Source organism: Cucumis sativus, chromosome 7 (genome assembly GCF_000004075.3).
Source record: "Cucumis sativus cultivar 9930 chromosome 7, Cucumber_9930_V3, whole genome shotgun sequence".
Lineage (NCBI taxonomy): Eukaryota > Viridiplantae > Streptophyta > Magnoliopsida > Cucurbitales > Cucurbitaceae > Cucumis > Cucumis sativus.
In genome coordinates, this window is record NC_026661.2 from 2,914,919 (window position 1) to 2,933,533 (window position 18,615).

At 34.2% G+C, this 18,615-nt stretch overlaps 4 protein-coding genes and 1 non-coding gene across 11 annotated transcripts; 2 read left to right on the forward strand and 3 right to left on the reverse strand.

The window, feature by feature from the left end:
• The first annotated feature begins 1,239 nt into the window (after positions 1-1,239).
• On the forward strand, positions 1,240-5,319 carry LOC101217600. Of its 6 annotated transcripts, none has more exons than XM_011660423.2 (6): positions 1,240-1,381; positions 1,781-1,925; positions 2,354-2,817; positions 2,913-4,125; positions 4,255-4,401; positions 4,541-5,319. In XM_011660423.2, the coding sequence occupies exons 3-6, from the start codon at positions 2,767-2,769 to the stop codon at positions 5,137-5,139; spliced, it is 2,010 nt and encodes a 669-aa protein (XP_011658725.1). In that variant the 5' UTR covers positions 1,240-1,381; positions 1,781-1,925; positions 2,354-2,766; the 3' UTR covers positions 5,140-5,319. The 6 variants fall into 6 exon arrangements, with proteins under 6 accessions (XP_011658725.1, XP_031744526.1, XP_011658727.1 ...); XM_031888666.1 differs by lacking the exon at positions 1,240-1,381 and having other exon boundaries at positions 1,465-1,925; positions 2,354-2,633; positions 2,714-2,817; XM_011660425.2 differs by lacking the exon at positions 1,240-1,381 and having other exon boundaries at positions 1,465-1,925; positions 2,354-2,574; positions 2,714-2,817.
• A 103-nt stretch (positions 5,320-5,422) lies between these two features.
• On the reverse strand, positions 5,423-7,609 carry LOC101217371 (universal stress protein PHOS34). Of its 2 annotated transcripts, XM_011660427.2 has the most exons (3): positions 6,654-7,609; positions 5,904-5,950; positions 5,423-5,701 (listed from the first exon to the last, which is right to left on the reverse strand). In XM_011660427.2, exons 1-2 carry the CDS (start codon positions 7,405-7,407, stop codon positions 5,943-5,945), a joined length of 762 nt encoding a protein of 253 aa, XP_011658729.1. In that variant the 5' UTR covers positions 7,408-7,609; the 3' UTR covers positions 5,423-5,701; positions 5,904-5,942. The 2 variants fall into 2 exon arrangements, with proteins under 2 accessions (XP_011658729.1, XP_004144481.1); XM_004144433.3 differs by lacking the exon at positions 5,904-5,950 and having other exon boundaries at positions 6,654-7,604.
• A 4,098-nt stretch (positions 7,610-11,707) lies between these two features.
• On the forward strand, positions 11,708-14,727 carry LOC101219892 (5' exonuclease Apollo). The gene is made up of 5 exons (XM_011660428.2): positions 11,708-12,140; positions 12,485-12,693; positions 13,172-13,279; positions 13,739-14,446; positions 14,517-14,727. The coding sequence occupies exons 1-4, from the start codon at positions 11,849-11,851 to the stop codon at positions 14,414-14,416; spliced, it is 1,287 nt and encodes a 428-aa protein (XP_011658730.1). The 5' UTR covers positions 11,708-11,848; the 3' UTR covers positions 14,417-14,446; positions 14,517-14,727.
• A 434-nt stretch (positions 14,728-15,161) lies between these two features.
• On the reverse strand, positions 15,162-15,233 carry TRNAD-GUC. The gene has a single exon. It is a non-coding gene; the product is annotated as a tRNA-Asp (tRNA).
• Positions 15,234-15,761: 528 nt separating this feature from the next.
• Positions 15,762-17,985, reverse strand: LOC101219652 (protein TIC 20-IV, chloroplastic). Its single transcript, XM_004144523.3, has 3 exons — positions 17,814-17,985; positions 17,202-17,362; positions 15,762-16,580 (listed from the first exon to the last, which is right to left on the reverse strand). The coding sequence occupies exons 1-3, from the start codon at positions 17,930-17,932 to the stop codon at positions 15,922-15,924; spliced, it is 939 nt and encodes a 312-aa protein (XP_004144571.2). The 5' UTR covers positions 17,933-17,985; the 3' UTR covers positions 15,762-15,921.
• Positions 17,986-18,615: the final 630 nt, after the last annotated feature.

The following is an 18,615-nucleotide window of genomic DNA, read 5'->3' on the forward strand; positions in this document are numbered from 1 at the left end:
AAGAAAAAAATCTTTTTAAATTCCAGATAGGTAATATCTCCCATAGTTATCAAAATAACAAAACAATATAAAAAATATTAGGTTGAGAACCAAGAGCTTGTGTTCAATTTTCCTACTCCAATTACATAAATAGAAAAAAATAAAAAGTATTTACATCGCGTAACAAAAAAAAATTGTGTTTGGGTTAAAATTTTGGTTATCCATTTTGAACTTGGATTAAAATTGTGGTATGGAGACCGTAAATAGTTTGTCCCGATGAGAATGACCAATTTAAAGAATATTAAGATTTAGAGTTGTAACTTCTTTTTTTACTTTTTTTTAATCCATTATACCTTTTGTATACAAAAATTCTTTTCCCTAAGTGTAAAAAATGATACCGGATACGACAAATTCACAGATACAGTGTATTTGCAAAAATCATCAATTTTGAAAAATATTAAATAATTTTTTATTTTCGAACTATACAAGATTACACCTTTAATATTTATCAATATTTATAATTTTTTTAATTTAAATATCTCCAAAATACATATCCTAAAGTCGTGCCAGTTGATATCCCTAAAATAATGACAAACATAAATTCAATAATTCCATTTATTTATATTTCAAAATATTTATAAAAATTTAAATTTAAAATATTATAATTCCCTACATTCATCCACTTATTTTATTAAAAATTATATCATGTTATTTGATTATATAATAATGACAAACATAAATTCGTGCCATCTCCTAAAATCGTGTCATTTTGAAAACAACAAAATGTTGTTTTCAAATATCATTACACAATACTAATTTAAATCTTAAACTAATAATTGTATTAATTTAAATCTAAATATTTTTATAAATGCATTGGTCTAATCTTGAATATCCAAATAAAGGATAACAGAGAGTTTAACTTAATAAATTTATAACAATTTAAAGTCTAAATTAACGCCATTATTATTAGTTTGGATTTAAAATGGATAAAGTTTTAGAAATTTAGAGTTTAAATAGATAAAGTTATTAGTTTAAGATTTAAAATTATAAAATTAATTAATTAGATTTAAATGGATATAAAATCCCAAATTTATAGTATAAGATAAATAAATAAAATAAAATAAAACCTTTTCTTTACCACGTGTTCATACGTTCACTGGTAGAATAATGAGAGATTTTGGGGGAAAAGCTCCGGTGGCTACGGTAATCTTGAACTGACATCATAATTCATAATCCTATTCCTGACCCATCAAATAAATTTATATAAATTTCGTTTTTTTTTATCGGCCACACGATTGAGAAAGAAAGAGAACTAATTTTTTTGAAAAAGAATAAATAGGTAAAAGATATAATCAATCGTATTAGATACTGGTGGAGCTACAAACTTTGCGGCTTATACAAGGTAAGAAAGGAGGACCATCAATATCAAATCAGATTAAAGAGAGAAGGAAACTAAGTTATTGTTCTTAATTCTTATGGCCTATAGCTTCCTTCTATTTTATTTGTGGACTAGATTTTGATTTGTTCTAGGGAATATAATTAAAGTTATTTACATGGGGTTTTTGATGAACTAGAATTGTCGACACGACAGGAATCGAATTCTGAATTCTTTTGAAACAAATTCAAATTCCCAATTTATTATTTCATTCTTTGATTGTCTGGTTTTGTCTAATTTTGTCTTAACTCTTATCTGTTTTTCTTGATGAATTTTTTATTTCTCAGAAAAAAAAATTGATTGAAAATCTGTGGCCGTCGATTTTTGCTCTTAAATCATGGTTTAAAGTTTAGGGTTGTCGTTCAGGTACCGTCAGTCTGGCGTTGAATGTAATGTAACAATGTAAAGCTAAAGAGGGGCCTTTTTTTTCGTATTCATTGCCAGAAAAGACAGAAGGGATTCTCTCTTCCATGAGATTGAAGTTTTTTCATAACTATGTTTGGTGAAAAAGGTTAGATCATCGATTCTTCCATTTGTTCTATAATTGCAACTCTTTTTCCTTAATGGGGTTTTCGTTTCATTGAAGATTAAGTCATCTCTGAGCTTTTTTTTTTATTTTTTTTTATTTTTTATTTTTATTTGGATTGTAACTCTTCATTTAAGATGAATCTTTGCCATAGAAGTTGCTGAAATCTTGTTCTTGTTATTGGTTGAATTGTTATATAGGATTTGGAAACAAAACTATTTGTTGTATTTATCTTCTTGAAGATTGTTTTATCCTATGGATGGTTTGTTTGTTTTATGAAATCATGCTCTTGTTATTTAGGATTTGGAAACAGAACCATTTGTTGTATCTTTTTTAGATTGCTTTATCATTTGGATGGCATGGCGGTTTGTTTTCTGAATCTGTATTTATATTTTCTTTTGGTTGTTTATCAGGCTTGGATCTCTTCTACATGTATGTATTGGTTTAGTCTCCCTAGTGGTAAAGAAAACTCCCTTCACTCTGGCAGCTGCAACTAGCTCCAAGTCTTCTCGCACCTTCAAATGGGTGTGGGATAATGGAGTGATATCTCTTGGTGTTTTGAGGAAATCAAGATCATCACACATTTGGAGATTGTGTCGTGTTTTAGAGGGGCTGTCGCTCGATTACGGCTAAGGTTATTATTGGCTAAACATTGTTGAAACTATCTATGTAGTTGTTCTTCCGATTCGTCTTGTAAGGATTAGACCTTTGTTTTAGGACTTGTCATTAAACGAGCAAGTTGGTTTTTGTTATCGATTTAATATTGTGTACAGCAAATGTAGGCTGTCTGTGGATGTAGTTTTTCAGTTGGTCCTCCTTCTCCACAATGGTTATATTTTCTTGTTTCCATGCTCACAATCATAACCACAAAGTAAAGGTAAATGGAAAGACTCACTTCTGGACATTGACGTATATTGCTTCAATTAATACAGGTTGTGTATAATTGATTTCGTCTGTCCGTGTCATATACAGAAAATGGGCCAACAATCTCCCGAAGCAATGCAGAAATCACTTCAAGATCTTTCTCAAAGTAATGTCTCAAAGAATGCTCCTCAGAGTACAACTCCAAATCAATTATTGATAAAGACAGGGAATGCTAAACAAGATATCAACAGAGCATATCACATGACTTCCATCATTGAGAATAGCAGAATGGCTAATGAGACGTGTCGCCTGAAAAAAAGTCAGTCCCTAGGAAGCATGCCATATGGGGATGGTTTGGCTGGTGCAGACAACGACACTGAAGAAGGCAGAGTACTTTCCTGTGACCGTTCCCAATGTAGGCTTGAGATTTCAGATTCTGAAAAGGCTCGAGGATTGGGCATCTCTGATCGGTTTAAAGACACTGTAGCCTCGGATTCTATTCGTGCAAATTCTGGTGCTGTTATTAAAGAAGAAATCTTCTCTATCGATGACCCGGCATGTAGAGAAATGGAAGGTGGGGATAATGCTGGTTCTATGCTATCTTTTGATGGTGATAATAGGAATTATACACCTAGCACCACACAAATGATTGTAAAATCATGTTCAATGCCGAACTTTGATGCCTCATCACCTGTTTCTGGTGGTTCTCCCTGTAAGGATTTCCTACCACCATCGAGATCTTCTGATGATCTCCAGCTCTTTGTTCCAAGGCATGGAGAGATCTCACTTCATGAGATGGAAGTCCAAGTAAATGGATCGCAATCAAGAGAAGATATTGTGCATGAGAATGAGAAAATTTATTATGAAAATTTTTCGGATGACGGAAAAGATTCTTACCACGATGTTGAGCGGGACTGGAAAACATCAGTTGTAGATGAAATAAATCCAAGGGAGGCTCTACAAGAAGAATCTGAATCCCCGGTATATTATCTGAATGAATTGCCAACCAATGACTTCAGGATGAAGCGTATTGAGGAGTGGGTCAGTGATCTTCAACATTGTAATTCGTGTGATGAAACAACTGAAGTATATGAATCTGCTGTTAATGAAGTGAAAAGAGATTCTAGTATAGAAACTGGTTCCAGTGTTGGACGAGTCGATTCCAAAGTGACTGCAGGCATGGAAGCTGCTAAGAGATATATATCTTCAATGAATGCAGCAGCCACTACTGCACAATTGGCAAACCATGGATTGGTTGTGATCCCATTTCTTAGCGCATTTGGAAGCTTAAAGGTGCTCAATCTACCAGCAAACTCCATAGGTTTGTAAGTTTAAGCTCTTCTGTTCAGAATTGAACTTTCTTCACATTTTCATTATTATGTGGATCAGCCAGATGAACATTAAGACAACGCAGTCCTCTAATAGCAGTTATGATACATTATCTTTGTAGGAAAAATTACTGCTGGTGCTCTACCCCGAGGTTTACATAGCCTGAATTTGTCGAAAAATAACATTGCAAACATTGAAGGCTTACGGGAATTGACACGACTACGTATGCTGGATTTGAGCTATAACCGGATATGCCGAATTGGACATGGTATGTTTCCCAAATTCTAAACTCTGTTTTGTTTGAAGACTGAAAAAATTATGATAATGTTGCCTGAAAAAATTATGATCGAAAACTGAAGAAATTATGGTAATCTTGCCTCTCATCTCTCCTTTTAATCTTGATGAAGGCTTGGCTTCTTGCTCATCGTTGAAGGAGTTGTATTTAGCTGGAAATAAAATTAGTGACGTAGAAGGTCTTCACCGACTCTTAAAATTATGCATACTCGACCTACGCTTTAACAAGATATCAACAGCCAAGAGTCTCGGTCAACTCGCTGCCAATTACAATTCTTTGCAAGTCATCAGCTTGGAAGGCAACCCTGCACAGAAGAATGTTGGAGACGACCAATTGAAGAAACAGCTGCAGAGCCTTCTTCCACATCTGGTTTACTATAACCGACAGCCCACCAAAGGCGGTACCTTGAAGGATGGTACTGACCGGTCAGTCCGCCTAGGCATAAGTAGCCATCAGCTCGAGCATGGTGCAAGACCAGATCACAAGAGCGTGAGGAAGATTGCTCACAGCCACAGAAGCCAGGGATTCGTCTCGCCTAGACGATCCAAGCTTCGCCATGGAAATGTCCATGCACTGCCCCCTACTGGAAGTAAAGTAAATGGCAGTACTCGACAACACCATCGTCTTGAAATGAGCAGTAGGCGATTAGAGTATAAATCAGACTCTCTTATGCGACGGAGTCGAAGTGAGGGAACCTTGGCAGATCTTTGAGTTAATTATTTATTACCGTACTTATTGAATGAGTTAAGTCGTCTGGACTACTCTTTTGAGCTTAGTTTTTAGTGTTCAATAATCTCTTTTGAGCTTAGTTTTTAGTGTTCAATAATCTCTCAAGCCCAATGTTATCAAAATTTGAATTTTCGTAATGGATTTACTTTATTTTGAGTTTCAGAATGTGATAGTTGTCTCCATGTGAATCAATATATTAAAATTCCACAACTCTTTACTTTAGATAATTGCTCAAAACTTAGTAGGTAAAGAAACATGGGATGAATATGTAAGATATGCACTGTTATATATGAAAAGTAGAGTGTGAGAAGAACATTACACAAATAGAAACTAATATCTGAGCATACAGTTTTTTGTTCTTCAAACGGAGGATATGAAATACTTTTTCACCATGTACAAATGGAAAATGGAAATCTCTAACCATAAAGGTTTTTGTTCTTCCAACAAAAGATATGAAATATTTTCATCATGTACAAACAACAAACTCTTCAAGTCAACTCAATTCACTCAGCAATCTTCTCTACCTTTGTCACCTGTACAGTTTCTGTATTAAAAAAAGTTCAAGCATGTCAGAGTTCTTAGTGATTATTGCTAAATAATGCAGAATTTTAGGCCTGAAAACAGACTATAACACACAATCAAATGTGCTCAAATCAGAGTTTACCCTAACATATACTACATATTAAAAAACAAATTACAATCACTTAGTTGCCAAGAAGTCAAATTTCAATTGAAATTTAGCTTACATGAACAGACTACCAGCCACAAACAACCATTCACCTCATTTAATCATCTGCTCAAGAGGAAAGACAACAGACGAATCTTATTATACAGGGCTATGTAACATTTATAAGAACTGCAAACTATCATTCAAGAAACTAGATATAAAAAAAACTATACTTCGAATTTTCAATCCGTTCTTAAAAGGAAAGTCAAACGAACAAACAAACCATAATTTATATCTGAATTTCTAAATTCATAATTGACAAGTCCTAGATATATCTAGAAGTCTCTAAAACAATGACCAAAAATGGGAGTCTATGATTAGCTGGTCCATAATTTCCCTGATGTCCCCTTCAACTCTGCTTATAACAAACATCAAACAAATCACTTACTAGTTGGGGGAAAAAGACAGATTTGGGACAGATTTCTAACCTTCAAGTGAAATGCTATTTGATATTCTAAATTCCAAGCAAACTACTCCATGGAAGTCCAGGAAATTATGAACAGACTCTTTGGAAATGGCCAATGAAAAGACTGCAATACATCACCCTCACCACCCAGAAATCTAATCAATAGATACAATCTATTTTCCAACAGGAAAAAAAAAAAAAAAAAAGAGAATCTAATGATGAACAGAGAGATGGAAAGATCCAATCTCAGGTAAAAGGCGCATAAGGATCAAGCAATTGACGAGCAAAAAATATATACCCAAACACAAACATAACACAAAATGAACCCACAAGATTGAGATAAATAATGTCAAGAACTCGAACCTTTGACCTCCTCGTCACCATCATGATACTCCTGCTCATCTTCAGGCACTGGATCAAGCTCCACTTCCTCCCTAATAATACTCTTCACCGAGCCGCCGGCTTCAGCATCTCCATGACGAGAACCATCCTTGTCATCCGGATACCTAACCACCACCACCGGACACACACAATGGTGAACGCAGTAATCGCTAACACTTCCAAGTCGGCCCTTAGTAATTCGCTTTGAGGCGCCAAAACCTCTGCTCCCCATGATAACAGCACTAAGCCCTAATCGTTCAACTTCGAGGCAGAGTCTTTCCTTCATGTCATGGTCTTTGACTATGTGAATCTTGAAAGGAATATTAGCCTCCACTAAAGGTTGAGCCAAGTCAGCAGCCTTGGTCGTAGTGAAATTATCGAAATCATCTTCCATCTTTCGTTGCGTTTCTTCAGCGCTTACCTCGTCGCTGCTGCTATTCCTTTGATGAAGGTCAACTGATCCCCAATCAGCTCCATAAAGAACGCTTGTAGGCTGAACGTGAAGAAAAAACACCAAATCACCAGGACGGAGATAGTTCTGAACAGCCCAACGGACGGCGTATGCACTCTCATCGCTCAAATCAACAGCGATAGCGATTCTCCGCTGAGAATCCAATGAATGACGCGGTGATAAAAAGGAACCCGGTGACGACGGTTGGATTTGAACGACGGCATTAGGACTGATGCCGTCAAGAACAGTAGATTCCAACTCCGATCGTGTAGGTTGAAGACTCATAGTGGGAAATTTCGGAATACGGTGTGATCGACGGTTGAAGGAAATTGAAATTCGATGGGGAAACAAAATTTATAAAGAAGAAAGTGGGAAATAAAGAACAAAGTAGAAATGCAAATGGAGAATGTGAAGAATTGGAAGAAGGAAGAAGATGGAGAAGACAAAATGAGTTGCAAACAAGAATTAGTTAAGAAAGCGTTGGAAAATTGACCGACGATTCCATTTATAACCAAACCCTAACGGTAATTAATTAGTTTAATGTTCTTCCTTAATTATCATTATCCATCGCATTAGTTCCTTCCAACACCAAAATTGTTATTTATTAATTATTATTTCCCCCATTTCTTTTTCGTTACCAAAGAAGTGCTTTTTTATGTGTTATTATGAGGTGTTTTTAATTGTTTTGGAGTTATTTATAGATTTACTTAATTAAGGCTATTGTTTGGATCCAAGCCTTTGAAATAGACATATACGGTCTTAAATCAATTAAACTACACTTTGGTAGACAATATTAGTGAAATTAAAAGTTGTATGTTTCCTATGATTGAATAGGTAAGAATTAACTTAATGGTGTAGTTGTGGATATTAATACATAATGAGTATACCACTTTTGTTAGAGACTCAAATATGCCTTCTCTTTTCACCTAGTACTAAAACAACTCTCCATTTCTTCTTCTTTCTGCTCTTTCTTTTAATATTCTTTCTTTACCGCTTTAACTTTGTATATAATCTTTTAAATATGTAGCGACCTAAATGGATTGGATTGAATTTTTTTTAGATCAACTCGAATTTTTTATCAAATTGACAACCCAAATAAGATATTCAACCCTTGGATTAAGTTGTTGTCGGTCGGGTTATTTATTTATTTTATTTTCTTATTTTAAGTGTATTGTTTATTAAGAGCTAAAATTTCATAAAACTTAAATGAAACTCAAAATGTTAAATATCAAAATATATTCAATTTATCTATTACAAAATTTAAAAAACCTTCGTAATAATATGTATGAATTATAATATTCATAAGTTGTAATGTATATTTTAATAATATTGGAAATTTGGGTTAGGTTGGGTCAACCCATATTTTTCAAAATGTAACCCGACCCGAAAAAACATACAAAATTCAACCCAATCCTTACAATTTGGGTTAAGTAGGTGTGAATAGTTAAGGTTGTTAAGTTATTTGAATACCCCTAATGCATAGTTATTTGGTCTTTTAGTCAATAAATATAGAGATTATCAAATCACACTCTTCTTAATCTCTAACGTATCAATATACATCTAGTATTTCCTTGCTCGGAAAATATGACCTTAGTGACATGAGACATGAAAAAGACTTAATAATTTTGTGATAGTAAACCTATTTAGAATATTAGAAAAGTATAAGTTTATCATAACAATTAAACAAGTATCTTTAATATGATGGATTCTATCCAATGGACGGATATACTTCATATTCACATCAATATTCATAAAATACAATAAGAAATGAAAACTAAAAGACAATGAATTCACGTACCTTGAATTAAAAATCATTGTATACATAAAAGATAAAATGACGACACATATGTTGTGAGTAAATATGGAAACTTGAAAAATTAAATTTCATGAAGATTTCGATGATTGATGCACACAATATTTGCACTCGTTGAACGGGCAACATTGCAATAACAACACCTATGCCCTTGAACATTTGACAATGACATTTTTTTTTTGTTTCTTTATGGTGACACATTTTGATTTTTGTTTTGAGTACTCAAACTTGTTGCTGTACATTGATCGTCATTGATGTAATCCAAGGCTTTTCCTTTTGTTCTCATTATTGAAGTGTTTGTCTATTATTCTTTGTTTTTATACGAGTCTGTACAATTCCACAATTTCTCTTTTTCTATAATTTCTTTTTAAGTCGTTAAATTAGGTTTTTTAATCCATCACAACATGTTAATTAAAGACATAATCCTGATAATATTGAACTTGTATATTTTTACATTCTTTTAATGAACCTTTTAACTCTAATTTGATATGTAGGAAATTATGTAAAAGAGATTTCTAAAAGGAAGTGTTTAAAAGGATGATTAGAGGCTACAAAAAGTGGAAGTGAGGCCAAAATGAGGTGGCAGCAAAGCAATCACTTGAAACTGAAAAAGAAGATAAAACAATTTGGAAAAGGAAGATTGAAAGTGATAGAGTCACAGAAGAGAAGAGACAAATAGGCAAAATTACAAGGAAAAAACAAGAGAGAAGGATTTGGTAAAAGAGAATGATAGAACAAATAATTCTTTCCTTTTGTGTCCTTCCAACGGTAAATTTTAAAGTTTTTACTATCGACTTTAGAATCAAAGTTTAGTTCTTATGATGAGGAAAATATCAATCTGACTCGAACAACACTTTCAAATATAACAATAATCTAAACAGCTTTTCAATGATTATGCCAAAGGAAAGTGTCTCTCAACTGTAGGCATAATAAATAACCGTGTGAGTCTTAAACAATATGAATCAAATCCTCCACTTCACTATTAAATTTACCTTTAAGGAGCTATGAGAGGGGAGAGGGCAAACAGATGATTGACTTCCAACAAGAACCCGTAGAGATTTAAAGACTACATTATGCTCTCAGATGCCTGTGAACGTCCACAAGTACTAATGGCTGGAAAACATGGTGGAATAAAATGTGGGGAGGCCAAAATCCCTTCTAAAATCAAGCACTTCATGTGGCAGATTTTTCACACTATCTCCCAACAGACGATGTCTTTGCAGTCGACACGTTAATGTTGATGATATTTACATATGTGGGGGGGCCACTGAATAAATGGAATACATCTTCTTTTGCTTGTTCTCAAGTACATCTGCTTGGAGGACTCTTAACCCAACTTGGTCCCAGATGGAAGATGCCTCTTTTGTAAATTGTACGTGGACCAACCATTATGGTTGTCTAAACCCAAGCATTTTGCTTTGGCTTGTGTGGGTGTTTGGTTGATATGGAATGATGGTAATATAATTTTTCATAAAAAGTTTGTTCTATCTATTGCTTGTTGGAGTGGATGAATTAAGCAATACTTAAAGTTTTTTTTTTGTAAGATTTGTGCTCAGAACAATATCCTTCAAATGAATCTTTTGATATGATCTCCTTTTGGGAAACAAAATTCATCAGTTTTGTTTGTGGATGCATCTTATAAAGAAGGTGATTATATCACTAGGTTTGGTTGTGTGATTTTGGATCCCTTTGCACATATCTTTCCGGCATCGTATGGAATCTATAATTTCCATCACAATCCTTTGTATGTGGAGGTGATAGTGATTTGTGAAATCTCTCATCTCTTGCTCAACAAAAAGAAGGGTGTGCGGGTGAATTGTACATACTTTCTAATTGGCAAGTGCTTATCAGCACTACTAATCATTTTATGGATCCAACAGTAAGAATGAGGAGTTGATTCAGAACATCTGGCATTAGTCATCTTCCTTTTCAATATTCATCTTTTGATTTAACTATCCCAACCGAAAGAGTGTTGCTCGCAAGTTGACTAAACATGACTCTTATCGTGTGACTTTCACAAGGCACAAATTTTTCCGATTGATTGTCATCATGTTCTAAATTTCTTCCTAAAGCTTGAGGATGTCAAGTCATGGTTTGTTGCAGTGTTTTGCATCTCAAAACATATATTACTTGTATTTTTTTGTTTTTTTTTTCTAAACGAATGTTTTACCATAAACATTTTTGCATTATCTTAAGTAAAAAAATTGTAAAAATAAATTGGCTTAATAATATTAATACTTAGTATGATCTCTACTTTTAAAAGTGGAAGATACTATAAATAAAAATGATTCAAAATTAAAATTTGAATACGAATAATGCAAAAATGATAGAAAATACACGTCAATATCAACCTTCCAATATTTTACTATATAGTACACACAATTAAGAAAACATATAGGTAGAAATCAGACAAGGAGATGACTAAAGAAAGAAACTATCTATTATTGAAGTCAACTACTAAAATATAATTAGTTTTAATTAATATCTAAACAAGAAAAAATTACGAAAAAATATTTTAAATGACCAATAGTATTTTAATATATTGCTAAATAATTTAATTCATTTTTGTTACACTTAGAAAAGATCCCAAAAATTAAATCCAATTATACGATTAAAATACAAAATTTTGCATAATTTTGCGTGAGGCTAAGAGCCTAAGACTAAACCTTTCTTCAAAATTAACATTTGTGAAATACATAATTAATTAACGGATGATTCATGATATAGCGTCACGCCAAAGTGAACGGAGTGGTTTCGTTCGCAACACCGTTATTTTTTTTTCCATCAAGTGCGATTGAATTTCATTTAACCGCCGAAAGTATCAAATTCTATTGAACATAAATATTCATCCCGCCAAATTCCCAAGTTTCGTTGGAAATTCGAATCGGACTCCTACGCCGGCACCGCCGCTGGATGGAGAATGGCCTGATTTCGGTGGACCGGTGGTCGGAGGGTAGCCAAATCTATTTTCTGACTCACCTGCACTCCGACCACACCAAAGGCTTGTCTTCGCAATGGTCTAAAGGCCCACTCTTCTGCTCTCGCCTCACCGCCAAATTCTTCCCCTTAAAATTCCCTAGTTTCAACCTCTCCTTGCTCCGTGTCCTAGAAATCGGCTTATGGCACTCAATCTCACTGGTTTCACCTTCATCTGGTTCACGGAAAGTTATCAAGGTCGTGGCAATCGACGCTCACCATTGTCCTGGTAATTAAAGATTCAAACCTTTCATCTCGCTGTTTGATGAGTTGATAGGCAGTTGTTTGTTATAAGTTCTGAAAGGAATGGATTCTTTTATCTAATTCTATGATAGGCGATTTTAAGATTTGTATCGGTAGGAAGAATTACTGCGTTTTGTATTTGGATTATGATTGTGTTCTGGTTCGTTGCTAGAACTCGTTAGTTGATCAAGCTTTTGCCGTCTTGTTCCTTTCTCGTTGTTGCATTTTGTAATAGGATGGACTATGTTTCTGTTCTTGTTTGTTGCTAGAGCCTAGAGCGAATTAGTTGATCAAGCGTTTACTGTGCTGTTCCTTTTTTGCTACGGTCAGGTGCTGTTATGCTCTTGTTTCGTGGAGACTTTGGCTGTTTGCTTTACACAGGGGATTTTCGGTGGGAAATGAGTAGTGAAAGGGCGAATAAAGGAAGGATCGCGCTTCTGAATGCACTCGAGGATAATACTGTCGACGTTCTTTACTTGGATAATACTTACTGCAATCCTTCATATGCGTTTCCTTCTCGAGAAATTGCTGCACGGCAGGTTAAGAATTCTTCTGGATTGTTTCTTTATACTTTATGGCATGTAATTTCATTTCCTTGTAAGAATGCTGACCATGGGTTAGATTTAGGTAAATGATGGATTGAAGACTGAAGGATTCTTTCCACTCAGCCATGAGGAAGCAAAGGCTATTTGATGTTATTTCATGCTATTATTCTCCTGGCTTTTGATTGAATTCAATGGAAATAACCATTTTGAACCATAAAACGTTAGTTTGTGCATTCATATGGATTGCCACGAGAGAGACCTAATGAAGCTTCTCTGACCTGATAGTATGCATTCTGGAAAAACATTGGGAATGGGGCTTTTTTAATCATTAGATTGGGCTTTAGAGTTTCTTTATTTCTTAGGATTGGACCCTAGACCCGTACAACCAGTACCATATCGTCTTCTTAAAATTGTTTTCTTTTGCTAGTTTTCTACCTTTCTAATGTTTTTGTTTCTTAATTAATTGATACAGATTGTTGATATCATTGCCTCCCATCCACAACATGATATTATCATTGGCGTTAATTCTTTGGGGAAGGAAGATCTTTTAGTTCACATTTCTCGCATGCTTGGATTGAAGGTTAGTTCTAAGTGAAGAATGTGATTATGCAGCTCACTAATGGGTTTTGGAACAATTTTCTTTTATTGAAGGGCACAACAATTAAACGATGGAAGTGGTTAACAGCATGTAAACAAGTCATAAATTGACTAATTTAGCATGTAGATTCATTAGTTTGGTTCAAATAGTGCTGCCTCTCTTTTTTGTGTAAAATTGAGTGATGGAAGATTAAAATAGCTTCTTTGAAGAATTACTCCCATCTCGAACTTTTACGGGTGGATACAAAATGTAGTACAAGTTGATTATATTTTATTTTGAGGCTGATTATAAGGTATAGAAGTATCTGTTCAAACTCCATGTGTCCAACTGCCCAGAATACAAAAATCCTATGAATTTCGCCATGCTAGATGGTTGTCTTATCTTACTGGTTTTCACTGTTGATCCTTTTTTTAAGAAAAGAAATTTAACTTCTTCTTGAAGGTTTGGGTATGGCCAGAACGCTTGCAGACGATGCATCTTCTTGGTTTCAATAACGAATTCACTACAAAGACGAATCTTACTAGAGTTCGAGCTGTTCCTCGCTACAGCTTCAGCATAGATACTCTCGAGGGATTAAACCAGATGCGCCCAACCATCGGAATCATGCCATCAGGTCTTCCTTGGGTGGTAAGACCCCATGAAGGAGATGGTATTCCTTCTGGTTCGCTTCTTATCACCCGTTATCGCCAAAGCAAGTTGAATGAAAATGGTCCGTTCTTGATTGAGAAGCAAACTGGAAAAGTAGAATCGGTTACCAAGTTGCACAAGTACATTTTTTCAGTTCCATATTCGGACCATGCTTGCTTCTCAGAGATACAAGAATTCATAAAGCTTATCTGTCCAACCACCATCAAAGGCATTGTTTCTTCATCTTCTTGTTACATCGAACCCCTTTACTACTTCGGTCGCCTCTGTGGAGCAAAGCAACCTGTAAATAAGTTCCATCACAAGAAAGAAAGAACAGAGAAAGTTGAAAAAGATGTCGACATTAAGTTCGTTAACTGGAAGAAAGGTACAAATGCTGGGATTTTGAATGCAGGTGTTCGTTTGGGTCGAGTGAGTGCATTGAGACGAGTCCAGCGTGGTGCGCGTCTTCAGGAAGATGATTGTCCTGGGTGATTTGGATGGGAGAACTACTGGCTTTGAAAGGTATGCTTCTCTTGCTTTCTTCCCTACCCTGAGCTGATAAGATTCTATTATATACTAATTTTACCAACAGGTTGGAACCCAAGACCTTACCGCTATATTACTATACTACCATACTACCAAGACCTTGTTTGATAAGAATCTATTCATCCTGATTCTGTATGATAAATTATAACTTGGTTGTTTCACTTAGATCTGCACGATACCATTCTTATTTCCCATTTGCTTTCACTTTGTTAATAAAAATAAAAATAGAATGATGTCGGAGCAGCTATTTGTTCTAATTTTATTTTATTTTTTGTTGAAAAACATTGCTGTTGGTAATCATTTTTTATTTCTGATTCTGTAAAACTTTGAAATAAATATGTGAAAAGAATATGCATGGAAATTAGTTTTCAAAATCAAATATCCAAAACTTTTTGTGATATATTTATTTATAGATCTTCGTTATCTATTTAGTAAAGTCAAGAATGATAGAATTATAGTTTTATTTGTGTAAGAGAAAACACTGGAAACAGAAATAAGTATTAAGAAACACTAATCTTATTTAACTTAAAATGAAATCAAGTTTATAGCCAAATTTAAAGAAAATAGCTACAAAAGAGTACATTTGTAATTCCGCTTCAAATAAATATATGACGACCATATGTATCTCAATTTAAATAAAGTTACAATGCGAATAGATATTTTAGGCAAGGGAAGAAAAACAAAAGGAAAACGCCGTTGCCGGGGATCGAACCCGGGTCACCCGCGTGACAGGCGGGAATACTTACCACTATACTACAACGACTTTGTTGGGAAAGAGGTTATTTAAGTTCTAATTATTGAGTACATATTTTGAATGATACTGTTAAATTATGTATGCCCTGAACTTTGACAATGGTAGAATTCTTTTTATGATATTGTAGTTATAATTTCAAATGAATCGATGTAATGATTTTCTATTTTTTATTTCTCATTTTCATTTTTTAGTTAAATTTCACATTCTTTTTCCTTCTTTTCTCATTATTTTTTACTTCACATTTTCATTGTAATTATTTAACGTACAGTAGTCTCATTACAAAACAAAAAACTGTTTTTGATGACATTCAATGAAATGGATTTGTAATGTACAAAATGCCTCAGAAACCACCACAAAAAAATTCATCCCTAAACCACTATATATATGCGTGTATATGTATGTATGCATATGTATGCCTATATATGATGCATATATATATGTATTATGTGTATATATAGAGTCACATACTTAAATTGGCACACTGCAACAATTAAGTATGTTGTCTCCAATAAAGAGCTATAGTAAAAGGGGAAAAGATGAGAGTAAGATACCAAATATAACCATAAATAATTGGCAGTCACGGTCAAAAATTAACAAACAACATCAGGCTCGATCAAGAGCACACTCTCTGGTTCTTTATTCTCTAACTATAAGACTCTATAAGACTCTGACTCATATAAACATACCTAGCTGCACTCTAGAACGGTCGATAATATCGTCCTATATTAAAGAATGTATGAATAAGTGCATTTTCGAAAATGAATGGTATTTTGGCATAAGTCCCTAAGAGAGAACTCCTAATACACACTAACAAGCTGGAAATGTAGATGAACGCCACTGCAGCCCAATATTGCATTGCGTATGTGCCATTGTAATGTATGAGTGGCATGAAATTGCTAGCATACCATATGATGTCAAGTGAGGTTTCTAATAACATCCCCATCATAACATGGAACCGAACGAAATGAGGCAATTCTTTATTCCTCACGACACCAAAGTATGCAAGGTTGAAGTACAACATGGGGAACCACCACGGTAACCTCTGAACGGATCCGGGGACATAAAATATCAAATTATCAACATCCAAGTGTTCCAACAAGGGCATGAGGTAATATGCTGTACTTGACATCTGCAAAGCCATCAAATATGGAACACAGGCCAAAGTCCTCAACCACCATTTTGGTTTTTGGGTAACCCCAGATTGGCGTTTTACACTGTAAGAGTCGTCTCTGAATGCCCGAGGACCCTTTTTAGCATATTTTCGTGGAGGCAAAAGTGGAAGTTTATGGAATAGACTGCCTTGTTCCCCAGATAGATATGGGGATGCTGCTGCAGAAATATGTGATATCGACATTCCTGGAAATCATAATATTCAAAATTGACATTATTAGTTTTTCTCCAACTTTAGTAATATGATAGCATTGAATCAAATAGCGAAACTTGGATAAAGTATAAACAATATAAATCCTAGCTGAACAATATGAATGAACGATGTTTTCCAGGGAATAACAAAGTTCTCAGACCAGGTTTTGCGTTGATCGAAAACCGATTTCCCAAGGTAGACTTATCCCATTACATTTAATCAACAATCAAGAGTATAATAATTATCCTACATATAGGGTAGACAGACAAGGATATCTTTTGTAATCCACCTTCACAATATTGTGCACACTACAAGAGAACGTTTTGTCCACCGGTTTCATAAGTTGGTGACGTACTGTTAAATAACTCAAATCTACTAACTATACCAATGCTCAGTATTGAAGTTTGCACGTTTACAGTGAACTCCCTCTTTCCCTCTACCTCTCTCCAATGTTTCAAATTCTAGACTAAATAACTCAGCACATCAAACACAAACTCACTATCTCCAACCTATTAACTCTTGATACTCAAACCCACAAACAACCACAAAGGTTAACAAAATCTATTACGAAAATAAAAAGTAATTAAAACACTAGAGTTGAAAAATAATCGTACCTCTAGAAGAAGAAAACTTCAATTCCTTACAAGGTTTCTGTTTAGTTTTGGCAATAGATAAAGCAAGCTTCGTGTCTAAGTTAGCAGAACCCAATCGACGACATTGGGGCGTAACCACTAGGCTAGGCTTGAAACATCTTTTCAAAAACACACCACTGTACCTGAATCAAGATCAACTAGAAGTTACGCAACAAAACCATAGCCAAATTTCTATTAAAATTTACATGGAAACCAACAGAGGCTGCAGCATGAAGAGTAACCCAATACTTGAAGTTATTCATTTAACAACTGAAAAATTAAAATAATTGACATAATCATCTAAACTAGATTCCCCCCCAGATATATAGTCCAAACATTTGTTCTAAATTCAAACAAAAAACCGAGAAGAAAAGAGTCAAAATCATAGGATGCCAATACATTCTCTGTTATTAGTAACTAACGAAGCGTCAACAATCAATAAATAACAAACAAAAAAAAAAAAAAAACGAAATATCTCGAAATGAAACGCCCAAAATGAAAACTGTAATTATTTCCTAGTTTTGGTACAACGAAATAGAAATTAAACGGGAAAGAAGAGGAAATTAAAAAACAGAATCAAAGATGACAACATACCGTAAGGAGGCTCCTGCCGCCGTGGGCGTCGGCGTCGTGGTCTCCGCAAACATCTTTCCTGTTTTTCGCGCAAAAGGGAAAAGTGAGGCGGAGGAGGTTAGGGCGGTGTTACTTTGCATGCAAGAATAGGCTACATCTCTAATTTCATATTTTATCGACCTCTTTCTAGAAATATCCACAACTTTTGGGATCATTCTCTCATACTAATCCTTTTATTTATTTAATCTTTTTAAAAATGTATTGCTTATTTTTTTATTAATGTTAATATATATATTAAAATATTTAACTTATGTAAGATATTTAAGCAAAATTTTACAATAATTTTGAATAATGATAAACATTCAACCTTTTTACTTAAATTGTTTTACTATTTTTTTTAAGTACAATAATTTTTGAATTAGCCCTACATTTTGCTTTAAGTACAATTTTATGATTTATGAAACGTTGGGGTATTTATTAATTTTAGTCATGTGTATACTTTATTTTTTAAATCTATTTAAAAATTTCCAGTACAATTTTCATAGTCTTGACTGGGCCTGGAAGTGGGCCTAAATGAGCTCCTGCCAGGATCTAACCACAATGTATATTGGACTCGGTGGCCCATAAGCTACACTCACCTTAGGATTCGCATGAATCTAAAATAGTATGATGCCATTCGAATTTCTACGACAAAACGTCTGAAATAATGATTTTATGGCTAAAATTTTATTGTGGTTTAGTGGATCTGATTAATTTTTAAACATAAAAAGAAAAAATATCAATTAAAATGATCAAAAAGCTTAAGTTGATTAGTATGTGTAAA

Coding starts and splice junctions, on each gene's coding strand:
- LOC101217371 (XM_004144433.3), bottom strand. CDS start 7,407: ATGAGTCTTCAACCTACACGATCGGAGTTGGAATCTACTGTTCTTGAC. Junction 5,702..6,653: donor TGGTGACGAGGAGGTCAAAG/GTTCGAGTTCTT, acceptor TTTTTAATACAG/AAACTGTACAGGTGACAAAG.
- LOC101219652 (XM_004144523.3), bottom strand. CDS start 17,932: ATGCAAAGTAACACCGCCCTAACCTCCTCCGCCTCACTTTTCCCTTTT. Junction 17,363..17,813: donor GCGGCAGGAGCCTCCTTACG/GTATGTTGTCAT, acceptor ATCTTGATTCAG/GTACAGTGGTGTGTTTTTGA. Junction 16,581..17,201: donor GAAGTTTTCTTCTTCTAGAG/GTACGATTATTT, acceptor TATGATTTCCAG/GAATGTCGATATCACATATT.
- LOC101217600 (XM_011660423.2), top strand. CDS start 2,767: ATGGTTATATTTTCTTGTTTCCATGCTCACAATCATAACCACAAAGTA. Junction 4,126..4,254: donor TCTACCAGCAAACTCCATAG/GTTTGTAAGTTT, acceptor TTATCTTTGTAG/GAAAAATTACTGCTGGTGCT. Junction 4,402..4,540: donor GATATGCCGAATTGGACATG/GTATGTTTCCCA, acceptor ATCTTGATGAAG/GCTTGGCTTCTTGCTCATCG.
- LOC101219892 (XM_011660428.2), top strand. CDS start 11,849: ATGGAGAATGGCCTGATTTCGGTGGACCGGTGGTCGGAGGGTAGCCAA. Junction 12,141..12,484: donor CGACGCTCACCATTGTCCTG/GTAATTAAAGAT, acceptor TGCTACGGTCAG/GTGCTGTTATGCTCTTGTTT. Junction 12,694..13,171: donor GAGAAATTGCTGCACGGCAG/GTTAAGAATTCT, acceptor TAATTGATACAG/ATTGTTGATATCATTGCCTC.